Source organism: Notechis scutatus, chromosome 1, assembly GCF_049901735.1.
Source record: "Notechis scutatus isolate UNSWTSFEM ecotype Mainland chromosome 1, rNotScu1.2, whole genome shotgun sequence".
NCBI classification, from domain to species: Eukaryota; Metazoa; Chordata; class Lepidosauria; order Squamata; family Elapidae; genus Notechis; species Notechis scutatus.
This window is the reverse complement of record NC_142009.1, coordinates 288,090,458-288,110,577: the sequence shown is the minus strand read 5'-3', so window position 1 is coordinate 288,110,577 and position 20,120 is coordinate 288,090,458. Positions and strand designations below refer to the sequence as shown.

The window sequence follows — 20,120 nt, the reverse complement described above, 5'->3', positions numbered from 1 at the left end:
GTACCTCTGGGCGGGCTGGCGGGCGGGCGCGCGCGCGTATTTATGCTTTTGCTTCTGTTTGTGGAAGTAACACGGGAAACTTGACTGAACTTGGGCGGGGGGAGAGAGAGAGAGAAGCAACGGCCAGCAGCCGGCGGTATAAAGCCGGATTTGGGTCGTCAGGGGCTGCTGGACGGCTGCTCGTAATCGCCTCATTGAGTATTGTTTTCTCAACAGCTGGGCTTCCGAAAAACAAACGTGCCGCTGTCTCCGTCCCTAAACGAATCTCTTTGAGGTTTGAGTTCCAAACCCCGTTTACAAGTACTTTCCCTGCTCGAGTGGTCTTTAATGGCACATCTTAGTGACCTCGTTTTTATCCCCTGAAGAAAAATCAAAATACTTAAAACCCCGAAAGACTCACACCCCAATTCATAGCCAATCTAGGTCACCCCCCTTCGCTTAGTTTGCCAGGTTCCTTTTTCTCTTGGAAGTGGAGTCAGTACCTGTTTTGACAAGATAGTATTGTGATAAGCCATTTTTCCCCCTTAAGAATTTGCAATATCTGACACACTTCAGTGAACTTACTTTAGAAAAATCTAAATAATTCTGTTTTTCAGTTGTAGATGTTAAAAGCATGTATAATTTGTAATAATGTTAGTATTGTAAATTTTATTCAAAAATGATTTTCATCCTATTGACCTCACAGGGCTAATGCATAATGTTATTGCCTCTCATTTTCTAAAAATCAAACTTGTTAGATTAGTATTTCAGTATTTAAAATATTTTGAGATGTCATTTTGAGAATAAAAAGTTAATTTTAAGCTATACAAATATGAAAAATACTGAGCATGTCCCTTGAATTGGGAGATGCTATTATTTTATGTCTTTTATTAAGAATAATGTAAATGGTAACAAAAGAACCCACTGTTTTCATTGATAACCATCATGTAGCAGCTCAAGACAACTAGGTTAGCATTGCCATAAAAGAACAAATATCTAAAATTATTGGATGGACAGAATTTAAAAAACTATTCTGAATGATAAAATATTTTTGTTTTTTAAAAGCATTTTTTCCATGTAAGGCGTGTGAAATAATCTAACCACTTAATTCATCCATTTATGGTTTTTTGAGGAAAATATGCATGTAATGTTTAGAGGGCTTCTTCTTCAACATTAGGAAAGTATCCGTATATTTTTTTCTACAGCTTTGCCATAGGACTTTAGCAGCAGAGCATGTAATTGTTTATCCATTTAGATATGCTACCAAGATAATTTCTATAGGATTCAGCTGAATCTGTTAGCAACCAGATAAATATATATTAAAAGACATATATGATACATTATGAAGGATGAACTTTATTAGAAATGAAGCTTGGCTGAAGTAGCTGCATAAGATAAGGCTTTGTTTTTCTTATTTATAAAAAGGTTTTCAACTTCTGGATAGCATCTGTAATGACCTTGTTGGTTGAATCAGACTATTTTTGCATGTTTGATGCAAGGGGTGAATCTTCCATGATTGTAACTAGTGGTTTCTATGCTAGATAATACTGTTATGGAGCCATGTTTATGCTGCTGAAGGCCACAAAATAAGTATCCCTTAATTCTGAAAGTTGTGAGAGGAAAACTAGAGCTGAAACTCTTGGAGCATGGACCTTTGTCAAAATTTGGTCTTCTTTAAACCACTGAGTACAAATCATATGTGTGTGTATGCTTCATTCATGTCTGTAATAAAGGGTTTAACATAGCTAAGTCATGTCTGAGTCTTCTGCCAACTAAGCCTGTTCCTGAATAGGGAGTCCAGAGAACTGCTGCTGACTTATCACAGTAACTCTGAAAAAAGGGATAAGGAGTTATAAAACATATGACCATCTCAAATCATATGATGCATTGATACCTCTTTGAGCCCTAGCATTATCTGGGCTGCTCTGAATAGTAGGAAAGTATAAGACTTTGTACATAGAAAAAAATCAAGTTTTTTCTGTCTCTCTCTTGCTCTATATGTTTGTGTATGTGTGCATGAGCGTGTATGTGTATAAAACATTTGTATAGCTGCCTATCTTAAACCTAAGTCTATGCTGCTTACAATTAAAAGATAATGTACAGAACAATAAGCACACAAGAACCAGTAAAACCAAACAGACAAACCTGGCACTAAAACCACACTTTCTTGATGTCACTCACTATTTTCTTACCTCATCCTATCCAAATACTTGAGGGAAGAACCTCAAGTCTTAAGTGGTCTCCTGAAAGTTAAAAGAGTTGGCAGTCTATTGGATCTCATGGAGGAGAGTGTTCTATAGGGCAGGAGTTGCAGTGGAGAAAACACACTTCACAAGCCCCAAAGATAGCAATATTGAAGGATAAGAATCTGGAGCATGCCCACCCATCAGTTGTGGTTGGATGAACAGATATCCTTAAGGATTAAAATTATAACTGAATTTTAATGAAAGCTGTTGGATAGGTAATTTTTCTCGATACATACTAGGTCAGTTAATGGGAAGAAAGATACTTTTAGGATTTAAACATGGATGAGCAATACCAACAATATTTTTTAAATATCTGGCTAAATGAAAGAGCTAATATGAATGTTTCTCAAAGGTTTTTTTTAGATTTGGCTCTCCCATATAATATTAGGTAGACTAATGGTTTAATAGCATACAGCACTTATTTCCACAAATATGTTCTATTCAATTACTTTTCAATTTAGAATGAGTGTATCTGAGATAAGGTGTTCATATCAAGAATTTGGTGGTTTCTTGAAGAAGACAGAATGATTCTATGGAAGATATTGGAGATGACAAGTTGACTCGATCTATTTCCAGAACAACCTTGCTTCTGTTCCAAAACAATTATCGAACCCATTTACTCAACTAGGAATCCATTAAATTATATTTTAACTTTGGGTTGGATGATAGTGTTAGGAAACTTGAAATTGTGATTTTTCCTTAATGGATTATTACCTTTTTTGTTTATGTCACTTAATATCTACAGCAGAATTTTGTCAGTCAATCTGCTCCAAGAAATTAATAAATCCAGATTGTTCCTTAATAACTCTTGATTTGCCACTTAATAGGAATATGATCTTCGTTATTCTTGAATGTGTGTCATCCTAGCAGTTTTTTACCCTTTGGGAAAATTGGTCTCTAATCTGCATTACTTCACCATGCTAAATTTCTACTCTCCATTGAATCAATCACGTTTACTTTTAATAAGAAAGGATGATTCCCTATACTGTATAAATCAAATCATAATTTGACTATGAGTTTTATTTGGAAGAAGGTTTTCATAATTATAACAGCCAGACTTTAGAGGGGAAATCTAAGAAGGCTTCTTCCCACCCACCCCCGAAACTAACAACTTTCCAATGTTAGGTGAAAACGTTTCACTCCTGGGAGTTATTGCTTTAATTCTCCTGGTTTATTTCTTTCTGAATATAATTTTGCTCATATTTTCTGTATTGCTTATTGGTGATTTCTATTTTTATTTTTTCCTGGTTAAAAAGGTTACAGATATGGGAATGGAAATATGTGAATGGAAATATATGTGGGAAAAGTACAATAAAATTAATAACCTTAGGAAAATGCTGGGCAGCATAAACAATTTAATAAATAAAAATAAAATTTGAACTAAATATACAAAACTATTTGTGGGCGATATGTCATATGATTATTCATTAAATCAAGATAATTGTTGAATAAGGAAGCACAATGTGATAATCTAATTTCATGCTCAGGCAAAGTTGAAGTTCAGACAGTTAAATTTTTGATTAATATATTGGTTTCAATTTATTTACTGTATATTATATATCATTATTTTGAAGTTGAAGGTTCAAGCTGAAGTATTTCAAGCACATATCAATAAACTACAGTGATTCTAAAACAGTGTGTTTTTAAAATCAGGCAAACACTGACTGTTCAATTGAATGCAAATATTTGTTGAGAATTGTTTTTAGATTGTGTGTGTGTGTGTGTGTGTGTGTGTGTGTGTGTGTTTATAGGCAAAATAAGCTCATTTTCTGTCCAGCTATTCCATGGTATTATTTGGTCTCCATCTTTTAGTTTTCTGTTATTACTGAATTTCTGAAATTTCCATATTTACCCATCAATATCTAATCAAATAATTTTTTTTGAAAAATTGTTAAGGGCTATTATGGCAATCAGGGAAATGAAAACATTTCAATATCTCATTTTTAAAAATGTTAGAAGTTTTAATAACAGTCCTTTCTGTGCCTGTCCTCTGCCAACCCCATGTGAAATATTCTCATTTGCTCATTTGTTTTCAAGGGAGAAAACAGGAAGAGGAAGTGTCCTCTTAGCTTTAAGAGTAAAGATATAAAAGGAACAAGCCAGCAAAAAAAATGTTTTAGGGGAGGGAGAAAAAGTATTAGAACAAAATTTGTTGAATTATTTTATTCTGATTTCTTTTTTGATTGTTGTGAGTTGCCCATAGTTGTTGCCACTTGAACAACGCATAGGCTTAATAATAAAAAAAGAATGTCCAAATTGGTAAATAACATAGTCATGATAAAAAGTTTTGAAGATGGATACTTTGCGCCATTCCCCAAGGTGTAGAAGTCTTTGGGGAATGGAGCAATTGCCCCCTGCAGCCCAACACTCTCCAGGATCGGGTGCAAACCACTTACCTTCAGCCGGTGTTCCTTTCCCATTGGCAGGCTCTGGGTTGAAGTGGCTTTGGAGAATGCTCTTCCCCAGCCTCTGCAGCCTCCAAAATAGTGCAAATGAACTCCCTGTTCTGGTGTGATTTTCTGAGACTCTGGAGGCCATGAGAGAGCATACCCCCATTCTCATATGGCCTCTGCAACCTCTGAAAACCATACAAGAACAGGAGTGCTTTTGAGAATACAGGTAGTCCTCAATTATGACTACAATAGAGCTCAAAATTTCTGTTGCTAAGTGAATCATTTGTTAAGTGAATTTTGCCCCATTTTACAACTTTTCTTGCCATAGCTGTTAAGTGAATCACTACAGTTGGTAAATTAGTAACATGGTTGTTAAATGAAACTGGTTTCTTCATTAGCTTCGCTTGTCAGAAGGTCGCAAAAGGTGATCACATGACCCCAGGACACTGCAACCGTCATAAATATGAGTCAGTTGCCGAGCATCTGAATTTTGATCACGTGACCATGGGGATACTGTAATGATCATAAGCTTAAAAAATTGTCTTACTTTTTTCAGTGATGATGATGTAACTTTGAATGGTCACTCAGTGAACTGTTGTAAGTCAAGGACTACCTGTAGTTGTTGTCAGGAATTGGTGTACACTGACATGTCACCCAAAATCTTATGTCATGCCACCTTTGACGTGCATGTCATAGGTTCACTGTCACTGATATATCTTCATGGTACTGAAAAACAATTGTTTGGGGGATTTAAGAATTTAGGCTGAGATGCAGCTAACTTAGAATTAATATCTGTCGTGGAGTTGTTATAGATTTATTGGACAATGCTCTTTAAGATGGGGCAGACAGCTTCTGTTTTTTGAGGATACTGAGGGCCACAATCCAAAAATGCACCTACTTAGATAGTAAATGTACAGTTGCAATCAGATCCTAATTGAGGTATTGTGAAGCTTTCAGAGACCTGCTGTGAGAAGTTTGTCATGCACTTTGAAGACAAAGGCACCTACTTCAAAACTATGATGTTCTAATCTGATTGTGTAGAATCAGTTGCAGTTGATAGGGAGATTATAGGAGTGTCTGGAGAAACAAAGTTAACTACTAGCTTATTTGATCTTTGTTCATCATAGGCCGTTAGCTCTCTAAAATTAATTGATCAAATGAATTTAGAAAATAATGCTTAAATTACAAGAGAGAACTATTCCCACTGCCTTGAATTTTTCTCTTCCTATTTGAGAACTTTATAACTGTTAACCAATATTGATTTTTTTTTCTTTTTTGGGCGGAGTCTTGGGGAAGTAGTGGTTTGGTCCTGGAGAGTTTCAGTGATTCAGCATTAGGCAGGTTATCTTGGATGAGTTGTGCAACATTTTACAGCGAATTTGCATGCATAGCCTTTTATAGTTATGGCTTTGTGTATCAATAGTTTGGGGTTACATGCTATTTAGCAATGTTACTTCGGATGGTAGATTAGCAGAACTTTAAAATACTCAGTTTTAATTATATCTTGGTGAAGAGTAACTTATATTTTATCTTTAATTTTTGCTGGTTTTGTTTTTGCAGTGAATTTTTTGAAAGAACAATTCTTTGCAATAGTCTTGTCTGGAGTTGTGCTATCACAGGCAAATCTGGACTTACCTATCAAGAAGCACTAGAATCGGAAAGGAAAGCCAGACAAAATATCCAAAACTTTCCAGAACCTCTCATTGTTCCAGTCTTATACTTAGTTACCCTCACTCAGCGTTCACGACTTCATGAAGTTTGTGATGATATCTTTGCTTATATCAAAAACCGTTATTTTGTTGGTGAACTTGTTGAAGTACTTAGGAATAATGGTGAAAGGTAAGCATATTTCATTTGTGCTACTTTGAATATGTATGTATGTATATGTATACATATACGTATATGTATATGTATATAGGCTGAGGCCAACTGTTGATTTAAGAATTTTTCATTACTTAAATTGCTAGAAAGTGAGTTTAAACACCAAATATTTTATGACTCTTTTGGGTGGTTCTTTCATTGGGAAAAGTTCGTTTGTGTCCCAGTTATACAAACATTCTGTTTGTTTATAATAAATAAATTATATATCTAAATCAGGTTACACTATCTGCAGTTGTAGGGCTATATAGGTAGTCCTTGCAGAATATTCACTCATTCAGCAACTATTCAATATTATAGCAATGCTTAATAAGGGGAATTTATAATGGGTTCTTGTAATTGCGACTGTTGCAATGCCCCATGATCATATGATTATAGTTTGCGCACTTGGGAGTCCGCTCACAGTTACATGGTAGCATCCTCTGGTCACCCAGTCACCATTTGTGACCTTCGCTGCCTGCTTCTTACAAGCAAAGTCAATGGAGAATTGGACGGAAGTCACAAATGGTGATCATGTGACTTTGAGATACTGTAACAGTGCAGGAGTTCCCTAATGATGGCAATTGAGACTGCCATAACTGCCATTGTATGTTGGTGGGATCACGTGAGATTGTGTCTTACAACTGCATTGCTCAGAGACAGAGTTCCCAGTCCCAACTACTGTCAGTAAGTGAGAACTACCAAAATGTGACTCTTGGTTGTAGTTTCTATAGACTGTCTAGTAGTTGTTAGTTAGAATTATTTAATTTAACATAATATATTACAAATAATAATACCAATTCTGTTTAATTAATTTAAATATAAATTTGGTAATTATCTTGGATCTACCAGTTTATTTTCTGTTATTCATCATTCTTATACATCAAAAGACTAGTGCAGCACTCTCTTGAATATGTTCTTTATGTTTTTGTTTTCTGTTCCCAACTGTATGGAGGCTGTTGCCTTTGTATCTTCACTCTCCTTATTACAATTAGGAAATTTAAAGAATGCTTTAACTCTCTTGTTCACTCTGTGGACTAATTTATCCCTCTTTTTCTTAATGGGATATTGTCTATGTTAATGCTATCTCTCATCATGCTAATCAAATTATTCCTGTACCAGAATTTGGAAATGCAGTTATGGTTTATATCAGGAACTTAAGGCCTACATTTCAACAATTAGAAATAAACACAATATAATAACCTACTGATCAAATCAAAATTTATCATTCAAACTCTAATAAGCCACAAGGGTTTTCTATGATTCATAACAGATCTTCCATAATCAGATTATAATAGATTATGTACTATTGATACAGAAGCCATTTAAAAATTCACTAGACATTAGCCATGACTTGTTGGGTCACTGTTTCAAAAATCCTTACTAATCAGAGTAAAAGAATTACCATGGCTGGGCAAAATATTCAGCGGGAGCCATTTCTAATTTCATGTCAGAAACCTGACAGTGAGCATTGGAACTCTTTGTTCCTCCCTTTCTCCCTCCTTTCCTCTCTTGCTTCCTTCCCTGCCTCCCTTTTTGCTTCCTTCCTGCCTCCTTCTCTGCCTTCCTTCCTCTATTCTTTCCCCCACCCTCCTTTCTCTTTCCTTCCCTCCCTCCCTCCCTCCCTTTTCCTTCCTTCCTCTTTTCCTTCCTGTGAATGTTCTCTGTCACCATCTTTATTGAAACAGGCAGTATTTTGTTAATACAGGATAACAATAATTATCTCTCACCTGCAATAAGATAGACCCCTTTTAATTGAATATTCTTTTTTTTCTCCAGATTGCACTGTAAAATTTTGGAAATCAAAGCACCAGTACATCAGAATGGAATTGCTAATGGCCATGCCAAAGGTGTTGATGGAGTCACCATTATCATTAGCGATAGTGATGATTCAGATTTAGATACCAGTTCTGCACAAAATGGGTAAAAACTTGTTTTATATTCAGAAGATAATGAATATAGAAAGGGCTACAACTAAACTAAACTAACCACTATTTTTTAAAGAAAACTTCTTCATATAACTCTATATACATATCACAATGTTTCAAAAGAAATGTGGTTTAAATTAGTATTTCAAAGCTTAAAATAGTACAAAATAAGATGTAGCATTTAGCGTAGCATTTAGACTTCTATATACTATATTCTATATTACAGTGCTTTATAGCCCTCTCTAAGCGGTTTACAGAGTCAACATATTGCCCCCAACAATCTGGGTCCTCATTTTACTGACCTTGGAAGGTTGGAAGGCTGAGTCAACCTTGAGCCTGGTGAGATTCAAACTGCCAAATTGCAGTCAGCTGGCAGTCAGCAGAAGTAGCCTGCATTACTGCATTCTGACCACTGTGCTACGGCGACTCATATATTAAAAATTCCAAAAAAAACCTCCAAGTGAAAAAAATGAACACACACAGGGTACATTTGTACATACATACATATATAGACAATATGATTTTAAATCTATCAACCTTGTCCATATGGAATTATTTTGATCGTTTTTTTCCATTTTCTCAGTTAAAAAAAAGTTTTAGAAACAAAAAATACATACTTTCAATCCAGGAATTTAAATCTAGGTTAGTAGCTTCGTTCTAACAAAGCAAAAACATGTTTTGCCTGTGCTTCAACTTGATAAATTCAAAAATAATTCATAAGATGATATATTTTAAGTTGTCACTATTTTATTTATTTATATGTACAATTTATCTACAACCTGAAATTAACTAGACTCTAAGCAGGAATGTAAAATATCAAGCACATACCAAAAAATTATAAATTTATGCATTCGATGTCAGCATTTCCTGACTGAAGACTGACTATGGACAGCTTTATAATATATCATGCTATTTTACAAAAACAAGATTTAAAAACCAATACACAGTAAGTAATGAACAACATAGGGAATGTCACTAAATAACATAGGAAAATATATACAAAACAGATCCAAGGGGGCCATCCATCCTAGATCATGGCTTGGGAGAAGATAATCCAGAACACCATCAAGGTTGGAGTTATATTGGGCAGAATCTAATTTCAATAGATAGGTTCTGCTTCGTAGGTCCAAATAGATGATGCAATGCAAGAGACCTAAGGCATGCCCACTTCATTGAGCCTCTACTGGCCATGCAGAAACCAGAAGAGAAAGGCAGTTCCTGAGGCAGTCTGACCCTATGCCATGTAGATTGTTATGGGGGTAACCAGCCCCTTGGATAGCACATGGAAGCGTATTGGCAACCAGTGTAGCTTGTGAAATGGGTATAAAGTGGGTATACTAAAGCTGAGTCCCACTTCCTGCATGTTTACTTGCAATGTAATTACATTCTGGCAAGTTGAAGTTTCTGACTGGTCTTCAAGGGTAGCCCATGTAGGATACATTGCAGTAGTTGAATCATGAGATCAGAAAGGTGTGGATGTCTCTTTGGAAGGGCAACCGTGTACCAGATGGAAATGTGCAATTATCTAATTGATAATGTAATTTAGTTATTGAATATTTAATTATACTTGGTGTATAATTCAATATCAAATTCAAACTTCTAAACTTTATTGTTTTTTGCTGAGAAAGTTGATATTCAAAAGTTATTGGGCAATCTATGTTATATGTTTCTATTTGCATTTTGTGGAACAAACATGTAATGGGCATGGTTTGGTTTGCTATGTTTGTACAGAACACAAGCAAATGCATGCAGTTTAAACCTCATTCTTTACTGAAATGTTAATTTCACATGACTGAGAATATGGTTGTATGGTTTTTTGCCTCAAAAATTTAAATAATTTACATTGTAAACAGTAACCGTTTTAATTTTTAGGAATGAAAAAGCCATAACTGATCCTTTTTTGTACAAGTATAAAGTGAAGCCTTTAAAGAAACAACTATATGAGTCTGTTACAGTGAAAGCATCACAGATATGGTAAGCTATACTGGTTATTACCCTATAGTTGCTATCCAGCTGGCAGAAATGAGAGTGGAGGACAAGGCACATCCTCTTTAAAGATGCCATTTTCTCTATATAGTTCTTTTTAAAGAAACCTTTTGAAAGAAACCTTGCAGAAAAAGGAAACAAGCTTTTTCTTCCCTCTTTTGTTGATTTGTTCCTGTACTGAATCAAAATCCGGATCATAAATTATTGGTAACAAAATGTTTCGAATATTAAGTTTCTTAAAAATTATTGAAAGGCAAACTGCTAGCATATCTTATATTTCCATTTTTTTTCTGGGCGCCAAATCAAATGAATGGTGATTCTACCCCAATGATTTTTAGTATAAAAAGTGTGCTCAGAAAAAGTGACAATAAGCTACATATGTTTGTGCATCAGGGAAAGGGAGAGGGAGATAAAGAGAGAGAATGGTCATAAAGAGATTAAAAGAAAATGCATGTTTCAGGAAATTATTTTTTAATTGGCCATCCTACCCTTCCTTGTGATTCTGTGATAGGCCCTTAAAATTTAGAATATATACACTGACTCAAAAGGCATAGAATTCATGGACAGTATTACTATTCTGTGATTGCAATTTTAATGAAAATTCTGTATATTTTTGTTAAACATCACAAGGGTGTTCATTTTATTTTTTTTATAATTTTTTTATAAATTAAAATTGTCAGAAGTTATTTAAACTGTAATTTTTGTATATTAATTTCATTGTTAATGGTAAGACTTAACTATTCTTTTTTTTCCCACAGTCGAAGAAGGCATATTTTTTCTTATGACAGATTAAAGCTTTTTTTAAAACAACACTGTGAATCACATGATGGCATTATTAAAATTAAGGTAATCAAAGCAATTAAACTTTAAGATAGTGAATGAAAATATATGCTTCATATATTACAATGAATTTATCTCAAATTGTCAGTGTTTTGAATATGCTTGCCTATATTAAATTGGTCAATTTTACTAAAAGAATGACCTTATATTTCCTTAAAATTATATTTGTTAGGAAGTATTTAGCTCTTAATAGGCTTTATTTACAACATTACAATGAAGATTGTCCTTTATCAACTATCGTAGTAAACTCTGTGCAGTTTTACTTTTTTCCATGAATCTTAGTATATTATAAACATTTTTTATTTTTATATGTTTGATATTTTAAGATTATCAAATATATATAAAGATTTCAACATTTCCTTGGAGAGTTATGCCTAGACATATTTATTGTCTGAGATAAATCATTATTTCTCTGTGTCTTTGCTACAACAGATTGCTAGCAATAATAAATGTTAATGCATGATAAAAAAATACTTTGATAGATGAAGAATGATAATCACCTTTCATATATGTTGTTTTAATGTTATACATATTGGATTTCATAATTTATAGAGTTAAGACCGTGGCAAATTTTTTGTAATAAGATATTTGGGCATGATATCACATGAAAGCCACTTTAAAAAGTTGTTGGTCAATGCTATAAAAAATAAAAGAGGGAAGAATTTTTATTTTTGTTACAAATATAGCTAGTCCTTGACTTACAACCACAATAAGGATTGGAATTTTAGTCCATTATTGCAGTTGTATGTCAAGCCACCCATGTTATCAGGCTCAATTCATTTGTCCATTTTTTTCAGTGCCAAATCCCACTATAGTAAGTAAATCATGCACTTGTTAAGTGAATTACATAGGCTAATCCATTCCCCCAAATAGGCATTTTTTGCTGGAAACCTAAGGCAAATCTAATGATATGCCAACTAGATGTCACTACCAGTCATAAATGCAAACCTGTTGCCAAGAACCCAAAATGTGGTCATGTCACCATGGGGCACATGCAGCACAACATTTTATGATGGCTAGAAGTGCTTTATGGGCCATTAAGCACCCATTGTAACTTAAAATGGTTGTTAAATACCAGTCATAAGTCCAGGACTATCTGTAATTGATATTTCTATTTGACCTTATTTGTCTACACAAATAAAGACTATTTGGAATAGCCAAACAATGTTTGTTCTCCTTTCTTGATACTTCAGAATAGCTGTGATTCTCTCTTATTTGGTTTGTTCCAGTTGTAGGCACCTCATTCCAACAGTTGTAGGCACCTCATTCCAAAAAAAGTTTATTTCTAGTCCTTCTTAAACACTCACTGATTTATCACTTGTACATAACATACCTGTTGACTCTTGTTTCCTCACATTTCTTTCCCAAGGCAATATCAATTGCAAAATACAAGATAGCAGAACGGACTTTTTTCTATCTCTTTCCTGATAATCCACCCACTTTTATGTTCAATTCTTCAAGTAAACAAAAAAGATCTTCAAAGTTGACATCTGATGATCATGTAAGTCAGACAATAACCTTCTGCAACTATTCATCTATCAGCAAGCAGGCTATAATGCATTCAGCATTTGATGGGCTTATAAAGGGATGCTAGAAATGTAATTTATTTATATGGTCATCCTCAAATCTACATTAAAATCTCTTCAAAAGTAATGAAATAAATACATAACACAATATCTATTAACTTTCCTACAAATTTCATTCTTTTCCAGCCATTTCCAACCTGGTCCCCTTAAAATATATTTGATTGTACAACTCCTATCAATTCCAGTCACTATACACGATGGTCATGAGAGCTTATATAGAGGCTTTATTGAAACACGGCTGGAGTGCATTAGGTTAGGGAATGCCCAGTACCACCAACTTTATCTGCATTTCATATACTTAAAACACAATTGGTACAAGATGTTCTATTGCTGGCACACTACTCCAGTCTTGATTGCCAGAACGAGTAATTCCTTTTCCATGATATGCTGGAAATGTAAGAGACAGATTGGATCCTTCTTCCATTTGTGGTGGCAACATTGCAAAGTTCAAAAATACTGGAAAATAAAATTTGAAAGTTCTATCCCATTTTATTTTGAGATATTTTTATTAAATTTCATTAAACTTTTTATTCAAAATAAACTGGAATGGCATATGTTAACAGCTGCATGGATTTTATATGCTCGTCATTGGAAAATATCTTTAATCCCCTATGTGGTAGAATGGCTAACCAAATTGTGGGACTAAGCTTCAGTGTCTAAAAAAACCTTTTTTTAAAATATGAAAAGTAAATCTGATGCAGAGTTCAGTTTTCTTTAGAAATCATTTAGACTACATTTGTATATAGAACTGTGCCAAATCCAAAATTTAATTTTAGAGTTTATATTTTGATTTGACATATAATCTACATATAATGTACAATGTTTTCTAAATATATTGATAATCTGTACACTTTTTTCCTTTCTCCTATTGACTCCAGTTGTATTAACTAAGTATTTTTAAGGTTTAATAGAGACGTGTGATTAGAAATTGGATAGGAAATGTCTTATAGTATTTTAAGCTTTTAAGAATATATTAGAATATATCATCCATATTATATTTTAGATTTGTTGTTTATCCAACTGTATTTTATTGTTCATATTGAAGTTCTTTAATAAAGCGTGCCATCTATTTTTATATGATTTTAAATTTGTATTAATATTTTTTCATTTAATCTTTGAAACTGAGAAGAAGTGGGGGGGTGCTATCCTTGTAGGTAGTTTAGGTGGTTTTCAGGCTTGTAGGTAGTTCAACCTAGGTTTCCCAGATATAGGCAGAACAAACGGAGAACCAATTAGTATTAATATTTTCATATAGAGCCAGTTTGGTCTAGTGGTTAAGGCAGTAGGCTAGAAAGTAGGAGACCATGAGTTCTGGTCTCACCTTAGCTATGAAAAGACTACTGTGTGACCTTGGGCCAGTTACTCTCTCAGCCCAACTCACCTCACAGGTTGTTGTGAAGATAATAGGAGGAGGAAGGTTATTTGTAAAAATAATAAAGTTGGAAAATAAACAGAAAGGGGGATAGGGTTAAATCTAATCTTGTTGTCATTTCTCAAAAAATCCCTTTGACTTTGCAAAACATTTCATTTTGGTTACAAATAGAACAAATCTTCTCTTGTAAAGTTCTTGAAATACTCAGATTTTGAATATTTTTCTACTTTACGAAGTTTACGTTTGTTCCTAGGAAGATAAAGATGCTGAAGAACACTTCAGTCCTAGAAATCTAAGCAACACAGCAAAAGAAAGGGTAAAACTCCAAAAAGAAAAAGAGCATATGAGAAACAGCGGTAAGTTCAATCAGTGATTGTAATTGGGGGTGGGCCTGAAATTTGTTCATGTGACAAGAGTGCTACAACAGCTGGAACTTCGAGGAGCAGTTTGTTCAGCATTGTTGTAACCTCACTGACCAAATGATCGTTAAGCAAGGAGTACCTGTAAAGCAAAACCAAATTCCTGCAGCCTTCCAACTTGATAACAAATGGAATTCTCTAATTTCATCTTCTCCCAGTAGAGATTGTTTTAAACAAGGAATATGAGCCATGTTTGCGCAGGAGTTAAATGCAGTATTACAGGCTAATTCTGCTGACTGCCGATTGCCAGCAGTTCGAATTTCACCAGCTCAAGGTTGACTCAGCCTTCCATCTTTTGGAGGTTGGTAAATTGGGGACAATAGGCTGACTCTGTAAACTGCTTAGAGAAAGCTTATATACTGTAAAGCATAAGTATATAAGTCTAAGTGTTATTACTATCTTTGAAAGTACGGTATCTTGGATGGTGATCTCTATTGCACAAAATTTCATTATACTCCTTCCATCTTTGATCATCTTTGAATTAGTTACTCTCTGTTCTTTAACTTTCAACCAATTCTTTAGCATTCAGCAGTGCAAGATTGAAACCCCCTTCTGAATTCATATACAGTATTTGTAAAATACTTTTCTGAGGTTTTTTGTGTCTGTTTCTATCTTTAGTATCTTTACAGATACTGCAATATCACTTTTTGTTTCTTGTAAGAACTGCCTGAAATGCTTTAACTTCCTTATTGAGATCTCGCCTTTTCTGTAGATTTGGCATTTTAAAATTTCCATGATATATTCTGATATCCAATTTTCTTTCTTCTCTTTCTTAATCTTTGGCAATATCTTTTCACATTCGTCCTTAACAAGTTATTTAAGTTTGTTTCATAGTTCCTCTGGATCCCAATGAATAAGATTCAGGACTTCAACACAATTGTTGTTTTCTTCTTCAAAATAGTAGTATATGGTTAAGGTCTTATCACAGAATGTGCTTGGTTGTGTCCTGAACCTGTGAGAATTTTTCCTTTTAACATTTGTTTTGAATTGTATTAATTTAATGCTCAATTTGTTGATTTAAAAAATTATAAAATACTTTTTGTTCAATACCTTATCTTGATGTATCTATAAAATATAGCTCTAATTCTAATTCACCAGTATATATTTTGAAATAGAAAAATCAAAAAGGGAGAAAGAAAATGCTATGAGATTCAAGAGAAAAGAGAAACAAGACAAAGAAAAAAGAAAAGAAGAATTAAAGAAGCTTGTGGAAGAAGAAAGACTAAAGAAAAAAGAAGAGAAGGAGCGACTGAAAATAGAAAAGGAAAAGGCATGACATTTTTATTAACCCTAGATTTGAAGTGGTGGTGACAATCACATTTGTAGAATCACATTCTCCAATTAGAGATTAGTAGCTTTATTGGTATTTTCTAATTGGAATTGTTAAGACTTGACACCTTTAGAGAAAGAACAAGTGTTATGGATTTTTTTGAGATAAATGACATTGTGGGATAAAAGGTTTTTGCAAACTACTTCATACTTATCGTGTTTTCCCAAAAATAATACCTACCCAGAAAATAAGCCCTTGTCTGATTTTTAAGCGTGTGCCTAATATAAGCCATATCCCAAAAATAAGCCCTAGTGAAGTGGGAGTGGCCAGCAGAGGAGGCGGCGAGAACATGCGGTCCAACAGTGTCCGGCAGCAACTTCAGCCCACCAACTTTCAGCTTTTCCATGGCCTGTGCAGCGGGTCTGGATCACCCGCTTTGCCCCTCCCTCCGTGCCTCCATCTGCTGCTTGGACAGGGAATCAATGCACCTGCACTGCGCAGGCTGCGCAGCCCCAGAGTGCACTGACCAAGGGACCAGTGGGCTGCAGCTGTGGCCAGATACCAGATACCGCTTCTTATGTGTGTGCCAGGGTTTGGGGTGCCCAGCCAGGCTCATCACCCTGAAATTGTGTTTCCCCGAAAATAAGCCCTAGTGCTTATTTTGGAGCCCCCCAAAATATAAGACCGGGTCTTATTTTGGGGAAAACATGGTAAGTAGCAAATGTTTTGGGCAGCTTCTTCCCTGAAAGATGATAACATGTCCTAAACTAACTGCTGATGTCATTTAATTTTGCTATTTTTTAGTTACATTTGTAGTTTTAATTTTCAAAATATAATATTGACAGGTGGACTAGGTAACAAATAATTTATATTTCAATCAGAAACTTAAGATTTTCTGTGTGACAATTAAAACTTGTATAAGAGCATTTTCATTTGTAGCTTTTAATTAATTCCTACAATAAAAATCTGGAAAAAATGTGCCTTTAAATACTGAAGTTCTAGGAGACTTTGTCAAAACAAAAGAACACTCTATTAAAAAACAGGATTTATGTTACAATATGCGGTAAATTTAATGGTATCCTAAATATTTGAGATATAAAGACTCTTCTTCTAATCTTTCATATTAATTTTGCATTTAATAATTAAAATGAAATTAGTAAGAAAGTGAAGTGAGGAAACCATTTCCTGATCAAATTTCTATGTAATTAAAGGAAAGAGAAAAACTACGTGAGGAAAAAAAGAAATATCTGGAACATCTAAAACAGTGGAGTAAGCGCAGAGAAGACATGGAATGTGATGATCTTAAGGTAATGTAAAATGGGAAATTGATAACTGTTCTGTAACCTGTATCAGCCTATGCTAATTATGTGTTTAATTTCAAAACTTGGACCTAGCATGTTAAACATAGAATGTTAAAAATCGCATGCCCGTGGTACATGTTTTGAAAATACATCCATTTCTTCATTCTAGTCATGAGAAGGGCAGAATTTTTTGGGGGTTCAAGTTTGCATTCCTTCTTTATTCCATGGTGAACAGAATTAAAGCAAGGAGGTATAGCTAAGACCAAAGGCAACTCCTTTTTCTGCTACTCCTTTTTCCATTTTCCTAAGGACCAGGGTAAATAATTGTTATCTATGGTCTGAACGCATTCTTTGCAAGACATAAGGGGAAAGTTGATATTATACTAAGTTTTAATAAGAGTATTTATAATGTTGGCGAGGTAACTTGTTTCAGGTAGTCCTTACAAAAGTACAGTAATTGGGACTGGAATTTCCATTACTAAGCAACACAGTCATGAAGCATGATATCATATGACCACATCACTTTGTAACGGAATTTTCAGCATTTCCAGTTGTGATTGTTAAGTGAAAACATCATGTGATAGCCACTTGTGATTGCCTGCCAGCTTACCTATTGGTTAATTGTCAGAATCTTGCAAAGATTATCACAAATGACAATCAGATGACCGTGGAGATGCTGCAATGAAAGTAATTAACAAGAACAGTCATAACTAAAGCTCATTCAGCATTGTTGTTAGTTCGAATAGTTGTTGAACAAGTGGTCATTAATAAACAAGGACCACATGTAGTTCCATACATCCGGTATGTTACCTTGCAAGCAGAAGTGCTTTTTGACCAGGAAAGACAATGATTAGTGCCTATAGCTTACCAGCAGAAAGTATCTGTGTGGAGGGAAGAATATCTCTGATGCAGCAAAGTGTTAAACAGGACTCTTGGGGATAAGGAATCGTATTATATACATGTGACAGTGAAACAGTAGATGATAGACTTTATTTGTCTGCTGTTATATAACGTTTTGTTTGTCCCTGCTCCTTTATGGTTTCCCCAGTACATTCTGCCCACTTGCTGCTTCCCCATTTCTGCACTAAACTGTAGAGTTTCCTACTTGCTTCCTTAATATCTCTACCACTTTCCTGCTTCATCTGGGCCCTTTCTCTGTTCCCTCTTCTTTTTTTATAATCCACCTGTGCTTTATATTCCTCAACTATACTTCAAGGTCCATCTGCTCTGATGTCTCCTATATGTTAGTGCTCTCTACTGGTTGAAGAAAAGAATAGCATACAGTTCCGTTTCTTGATTGTAATTTTTTGAGCCAAGTTACAATATTGCTTTTATAATTCACTTCAATAAAATAAAAATAAAATAAGTAAGAAATAAAAGTTCTTTTACTTCTGCTCTGTAGACATTGACATGCTTTGCAAAACTTAGCCTATCACTAGAGACCTTGGAAGTTATTTATTCTTGTAGTAGAGGGTATTGATGCAGATCAATGTGTTTGAATTCTCATCTGTATTACAGTACAGAGCCATATTATAAAATATCAATTATCTAAAGTTCCTGAAACCAATATTTGTTTGTAATTTGTCAGTGTGTGTCCAACACAGGAAGAGAGAAAAGATTGAATTTTAAATTTAATTTAATTATGGCATTTGGTTTCTATGTTTGTAATATGTAAATGCTGCTCATTTACGCATTTTCTATGTTTTATTTCACAGCTGGGCATTCATTTTGTCAGGGTCACCATTTTTTCCTCCCATGGAAGTGAATAGAAAATTCAAATATCAGTAGTAGCATTACTATGGATTAAAGGATGCTAGGTCACTTTGTAAATTGGGAATGAGCATCCTGCACCCTCATGAAGAATGAAATTCATGAGGCTGCACAATATCTCATTTGTTATCTTCAAGATCCCCAAGTATAGATAGGATTCTGAAATTTTATGTAGGTTTCTGCTAAGCGGAGTGTAAGATATATTGAATTTTTTTAGACTTAAGACATTCATGTTTACCTATTAACTTCTCCGTATCAGACTGCCTTTCCATTTTGCCTCTTAACCTTCCTTCTATGTAAAGCAGGTTGAAAATTTCAATTTCAAAGTATCAGCTAATTTTGTAATTTCTCTGGGCCTTTATGGTTTCAAGGTGGAATATGCTTCCCAGTCCAAAAATGTTTGCCTATCATAATATAAGTGATATCTTTTCCTGTGTCATCTTTCTCTGTGATTTTTCTGTTTCAATCTCAGTGTTAAAAAAAAACCCTAGGAGAAATGCTTCTTTTTATTTAAAAAATACTAATATTAAGTGAGCAAGAAATGCCAACCCAATGCAAAGGGGAAAAGAAGTTTTTAAAAATCTTCCTAGCCTTGAAAATTCACAGGAATAATAAAGAGTTGTAACCTAGGGGGGGTGGGGGTGGGGTTGACAGTTCTGGAAACTAATGTTCTGTAATACATAACATACAGGGGGAAAATAAAAAGTAATCAAAATGAAATAAAATATAAATCAAGATAATAATCCATGATACATGGCTAAAGCTAGTCATAACAGGCGCTCTCCCAGCCAAAATAGGCTTATTTACCATCCTGGCCTCCTGCAGTCTTCATTGTTCTTCAGTAGAGTTTGATTTACTTGAACTTTGTATAGAGAAGTTTGTTACAATGGGCAGGCATGTCAGTAGAGAAGGTAGGCCCCATTAGATGACAAAGCCTTGGAGGCAGGATCTGTGTGTAGCCTAGGGCAGGGGTCACCAACCTTTTGGGCCCCAGGGACCACCAAACTCATAATTTTAAATCCCGCGGACCAGAGACCCTGGGAAAATCCCCCAAAAAGTCTGCAGGAAAATTCCCCACCCCATTTTCCTACCGATCGACCATTCTTTATTTGGGATTGCAGGATACCATCTCCAGCTCTGTTCTCAGGGAGAGGGGGGTGGGAGGGAGGGAGG

General features: G+C 34.7%; 1 protein-coding gene across 2 annotated transcripts in view; it reads left to right on the top strand.

Moving 5' to 3' along the window:
• The window catches only part of BAZ1A (bromodomain adjacent to zinc finger domain 1A), a 52,314-nt gene that overhangs the window by 472 nt on the left and 31,722 nt on the right, over positions 1-20,120 (top strand). For both annotated transcript variants that reach the window (XM_026664503.2, XM_087951822.1), the window contains exons 2-9: positions 6,179-6,457; positions 8,255-8,398; positions 10,276-10,377; positions 11,148-11,235; positions 12,599-12,730; positions 14,441-14,543; positions 15,722-15,876; positions 17,088-17,183. In XM_026664503.2, the coding sequence (XP_026520288.1) occupies positions 6,179-6,457; positions 8,255-8,398; positions 10,276-10,377; positions 11,148-11,235; positions 12,599-12,730; positions 14,441-14,543; positions 15,722-15,876; positions 17,088-17,183 (1,099 nt within the window). The remainder of the gene's footprint in view (positions 1-6,178; positions 6,458-8,254; positions 8,399-10,275; positions 10,378-11,147; positions 11,236-12,598; positions 12,731-14,440; positions 14,544-15,721; positions 15,877-17,087; positions 17,184-20,120) is intronic.